At 29.3% G+C, this 6,000-nt stretch overlaps 1 protein-coding gene across 1 annotated transcript; it reads left to right on the top strand.

The window, feature by feature from the left end:
• Positions 1-2,214: 2,214 nt before the first annotated feature.
• On the top strand, positions 2,215-3,007 carry LOC129919775 (single-pass membrane and coiled-coil domain-containing protein 4 homolog). The gene is made up of 2 exons (XM_056000815.1): positions 2,215-2,368; positions 2,455-3,007. The coding sequence occupies exon 2, from the start codon at positions 2,461-2,463 to the stop codon at positions 2,632-2,634; it is 174 nt and encodes a 57-aa protein (XP_055856790.1). The 5' UTR covers positions 2,215-2,368; positions 2,455-2,460; the 3' UTR covers positions 2,635-3,007.
• Positions 3,008-6,000: the final 2,993 nt, after the last annotated feature.

Raw genomic sequence — 6,000 nt, 5'->3', positions numbered from 1 at the left:
TATTTGAACTGATTTTTGAGTAAATTTATTGAATAATTATAAGAATTGAAATTGTGTTTTTTTTTGCATACAAAATGTCTGTAAATTATGTAGGCGATAAAAATATTCGAGCTCTGAATATCAGCTCGGGTAACCTTATGCTGGTGTTTCTTGAATTTGGACTCGATATGTTGTTGAATAAGTTTCTAGAGAAAAATAATTGAAACTGATTAGAAGAATTTTCATTAAATAACAAAAAATACAATAAAAACCTGATCATATTCCAACTGAGACGTTATATTTGAAAGTGGTCTAAGTCACATTTTGCTTCCTTTCCAAAAAAATTTCAATTTATTGAATCAAAAACAACTATTTAGCGGAATTTTATGTTCAAATATATAAAAACGAATAATTAGCCCATCTACGGGATACAGTGGCAGATTTGATGCAACACTGATTTGATGCAACACCAATGGATTTAAATGGCTATCTTCCTGAGAAGATGTTTCACAGAGAACAACTTTTAAATTTATTTGATTATCCTTTGCGTTTCCAGTTGCTTGCGGAGCCAGCTTCAGGAACTTTTTTTTCAAAAATGTGTAAATGAGTTTACCAGTCTTTTCATCTCCAAAATCAGTAAAGAAACACCAATGGATTTAATTTGGTCAACTTCGTTCGAACGCACTCGATGCCAACATTCTGCTATGCAGATCAAGAACATCTGTTTGCAAGCCGACGAAACGGGGTGGTTCTTCTCAGTCAATTCTCAGATAATTCCTCTGCTGATCCTGTTGCTGGTAATGCAACTACTGTTGTGGACGAGATCCATGGGATTGGTTTTATTGTTGAGCAGAATGAAATGTTGATCCTGCTTCTGTTCTTGTTCTGGTCTGTTGTTGTTTTTGTGACTTGCCGACACCCGTTGGTACCTATATTTTTTTGATTGTTGTCCTTTTTGGTGTTCAACTTTTTTTTGTTCTTTTGGTGATTGTTTTCTGCCAAGCGACCTACACAAAGACTTCGAGGGTGTCAAACACAACATGGATGACGATCGACGACGGTAACAAGGACAATCTTCAGAATATACTTTCTTTCACATTTATGTAAATAATACGACACTACTTAGGTACATTTGATTTGTTTGAACACCTTTTTCTTAATTTTGTATATTTATGTTACTTTTTATGTATGTAAATTTTTTAAATTAATTTTTGCACAATAAAATCGCGAACGTAAAACGAAACCAATGAGATGCGAAAGAAAAATGTTTTGTTTACAAAAAAATGTCAGATGACTTGACAGCTGGACGTGTGTTGTCATTTCCCATAGCAAGGTGGCGCTGGTTCCTTCCGTCCTGTTTATTTAGTTGCAAATGTTGACCACTGGTAGCGCATTTCAACTTTTCCAATCCCCAATAGGAAAGCAAAAAAACAAAATCGTTTTGAAGGCATTTGTATGAGTTTTCATTTTCTAATTTGCTAATAAAATAAAAACTATGAACTTTAAGGGGATTCTGAGTTTAAGGAACGGTAGATATTAGGTTTGTCTAACAGATGGCATTCAAATCTAATTTTCAGAAAATTTGGAGTTACACACTTTTCTGGTTTCACCGACGATATATAGAAATTAAAAACAATTACGGATATTCTCGCCGCACTTGTTTCTTGTTATTACGTTTGAATTGCTGACAATAATTAAATGGCAATGCTTTGATAAACTGTTTTGGTTGATGAATTTTTGGGTGAAAACATAACATTACTTAAAAAACATGTGTTGGCCGTGATTTGTGCTAGGTATAGGCACCTATTAAAATTTAAAGCTGGGCTTTGAAATTGAACAGCCTGCATCAAAAACTTTTTGCGGGAAATTAAAAAAAAAAACTGCAAAATTAATTATTTCACGAATGTATTAAAATAACATGCTATTTAAAAAAAATGGTATATTTTCTCATTTTTTAAATCACCCCCTTTTTATGCAAGGTCCTCAATTGCTATGTTAATGTTAACTAGGATTTGGCTTACTGGGAATACCTTATACAAAAAAAAAACACATTCGAAAGTCTACCCCACAGGTTATTGTGGATATGGCCTATGAAATGAACAACTTAAAACAGGGCGCTCGTTTGGCTTGAACCGGCCCTGGGTTTTGGTTTGTATTGTTGTGATGTATCTGTTTCTGTAGCCAGCCGGCTACGTGCCATTCCGTTATATTCCACCTTTAGGCCATTCATTTCATTTTCTTTCCCCCGATCCATGAAATTTATTTTGATTACACGTCATCGTGATACGAGAAATACACTTTGCGCGTGAACTTGATGTCAACTACAGGTGCCTCTGCTTTGGCAAGAAAAAAACCTATATAGTTTCGTGATAAGAATATTGATAGTTTGGTGAGTCTTGCCTTTAAAGCCTACTTTAAAGTAAAATCTTTATCTAGAACTATGTCATTGATTAAGTTGAAACCTTTAACTTTCAGATAAAAATGCGGCAATTAAAGGGTAAAGTTAAAGAAACACGAAAACAGAAGAAAGAACGTAAATTGGAAAATGCTGAAATCCAAAAGAAAATTACCACAGTTGTGCTGCCCATTTTATGTGCTATCGTGGCACTAATAAGTGTTTATGTTTATTTAAAAACTCGCCCTGTAGAATCATAAGATGTCATCTCTCTATTAGCGTGTTTAAAAAATAAATATATTTTTAGTAATGCCTTAAACCCTCCAAATAGTTTGTAAAGTACCTAAACTATCTATCTACCTACTAAGTAGGCGTTCCGAACAATAAAATGGTCAATTCCATTTTAGGATCGAATTGTGTAAAACTCAATTCAGAGCGAATGAAATTTTACGACATTAATTTTTTAAAGAGAAATTCGTAAATATATTTATCTTGAAAGTGGACTTGATCATATACTATTTTGAACGCCTAGTATTTGTAAATAACAAACAAAAAAGATGAATTTACTATTTTATTACTATAAACTACATAATATATATGCAATGTTAATTTCAAATAATAAAGATGTATAAAAAAATTTTTGTTTTTTTCATTTACATTGGTTAAGCTATCATGACCTTTTTGTAATCAAAATTATGATCCTTGAGAGAATCCAAATCTAGTGCCAAAACTTTAACTCGTTATACCTGTCTCCGAATTAACTTTTTGTGACTTGGTTCACTTCAGCTCTTAGCCCTTCATATGTAGGTATAATCAAGTTCAAATTGAATAGTTAAAATCTATAATACAGAGATTGTACAGGAAAAAAGAGTTAGTATTTATGTCCTTCACTCAAACCAAATCAGTTTATACGTTTTATGCTTTTTTATTCGAAATCTAACCACGAATTCAACACATGATCATTTGTATCCTTTAAATATCATATCTGCATGTTAAAAAAAGATCAACTGAATTTTGTTTTACATAGACGAAAATGTTACACATACGCCACAGTGATCACGTAATTTAAAACATGACATATTGAAGAAAATTTTACTGTTGAATAATAAAGTTGACCTCTATTGAAATTCTTTTGAGTTTTTAAATTATAAAATGAAAGTAAGATTGGTGTTTATTTAGTCTGCCACTCAGAGCAGGATTTTCTGAACTTGCTTTTGGATCAGAACAGGTTCGTGAAAACTTCCAAATGTGTTTTTTTTTCTGTTTTCTGATTCGTGACATTTCTAATGAAAATGTTCTCTGTCCTGACTTCATTTTTGTATATTTCATTCTACGGAAAACAGATTTGGGAATCACTTTTTCATACAAAAAAAAAGAAACAAAAATTAAAACGTTAACTTGACCTGCTTTGAGAACACTTTTGTTTATATTCATTAGTCGCAACATTTCCTTAAACTTTTGAAACAATGAAAATCATAATTATTTTATTCTTCCAATTCTCCGGTTAAAGCTAGTCTAAAAGAAACTTTAATTTTAAAACAATATTTCTTTCACTTTCCATTACTAATACGTAAGATGAATAATTTCGTTCCCGTGCCACTCGACTTCTTTGCCAATCCGATCATCAGATTACATAATTTCATTTATTTATTGTGCTTGGAGTGAGTTTTCTGAGGTGAAATGAACATTCCTGGCTCATACCGTGGGCACAAAGCCAAAACCACGAATCTGCAAAATTGTAGTTTTGAGAAAAACGGCTTCAAAGTTTTGGAAACTCATGCAATGTTATGGAAACTCGTACAACGGAAATTAATAGTTTAGGCTTCTAGGCAATAGAATGGATTGAGATCGACGCAGTGAATGGAGGCACCGATAACAAGTACGCAGTAAAATATCCAAAAATGCAGATTCGCGGTTTTGGCGTTATGCCGACGATATCTAAAACTAACTTTTAAACTTCATTATGACGTAAAACAGGCATTATGCTTGAATGTGTTTTTCAGTACTCTCTCTCTTTGATTTGATATCCACTTAAATATTTTTAACGCTAGGCAGCCAATTCGCAAAGTACTATTAATTTTGTTTCCAAGTCTGATACTCTCTTAGGCTTTAAAAAATTTAATTGCAGCTTATTTATATATGTTTCTCATCACAATCAAGCTAGTCGTTGTATCATTTTTATTTAATTTAATTAATGGCAATTTATAAGACTAATCATATTATTTAAAGATTATCCCGGTACCTCAGGTACTTTTAATTCATCTTGTACTTACCTTTTAAAATAAAATCTTCATAAATGACAAAAATAAAAAAACATTGTTTTATGTTAATAATCTTAAATCACATCCTTCATTTATTACAAAAAAAAAAAAATAATAATTTGTAAACATATATTCACTGATTTACGAAATTAATTAAAATTCCAATTTTAGTTTCTTAGTTTATAAATAATAATTTAGAAGTTTAACGCACAAAAAATATATAATATTCATATTAATGTATATGTATTTATAATAGAAAAAATAAAACAAATAAAAATATAATAAAACAATAATTTTCTTTCTATTTTTTTTTTGACAAACATTTTTAAAAAATTATAATTTATACGAAATACCTACATTAATTATTTTTTTTATTTTAAATTACTATATAAACAAAATTTACTAACATAATGATATAGATGTATAATTAACTTTTCATCTTAATATATTGCTGACACAATCTTATCATGATGCGTCATTTTAAAATTTTTAATTTTAAATCTAATGTAATATAATCAAACTAGTTTGGTTAATGGTTTTTTTGTTTATCAAAGGACAATACATTTAAATTAGTACATATTTATAAAATAAAACATCATTGATTGTTTATAAGTAGTTGTAGGCAATTATTTGATATAAAACAAAATTAGAACAAAAATCTAAACATTTAAAGCATTAAGGATCAATAATAATAATATTTATTAGATAAATTATATTTGTTTAAGTATATTTTATGTGTACTATTAAACATGTAAATATTCTGAATCAAAATTTGTAGTTGAGTCATTGTAATTAACAAAAGCTCTAATAAAAAATATTGACTTTGTAAGTAATTAAAAAGATGTTTTGAGTTCTCTTGAAATAATTTGAAATTTTCAACAAATTAGCAAACCTATTGTTACTCTTGTTTGAGCTTACTTTTAAATGGGAATTGTTAAATAATGAAATCATCTTATATAAAATGGATCTTTCTACATACAAAAATTAACTTCTATGGTCAACATTATATCTACACAATCTCATGTTTTTTTTTCAGTTGTGGAAGCTATTTTATATTGTGGATGTAAATTTTCACCTTTTTTTATTATTATTTATTTTTTGTTTAATTATGTTTCTATTTTTTGTTAGTACCTATGCATGTATTGTATATTTAAAAATTTATTTTGTTCAGATATAAAACCTGTTTTGTTTGCATGAACCGTAAGAAAACAGAAAATTTGTGCTGCAATTTTGCTATCTGAAACCTTACAACCACTTTAATGTTTTATCTATCTCTGGTAAATATATCCAAAAAATACTATTTATTATTTATTTGATATTCTAAAAAAAAAAATTACATGCATTCACACAATAATATGTAGGTAC

The sequence above is a fragment of the Episyrphus balteatus genome, chromosome 4, assembly GCF_945859705.1.
Source record: "Episyrphus balteatus chromosome 4, idEpiBalt1.1, whole genome shotgun sequence".
Taxonomy (NCBI): domain Eukaryota; kingdom Metazoa; phylum Arthropoda; class Insecta; order Diptera; family Syrphidae; genus Episyrphus; species Episyrphus balteatus.
The sequence above is the reverse complement of the archived record's forward strand: the minus strand, read 5'-3'. Positions and strand labels throughout refer to the sequence as shown.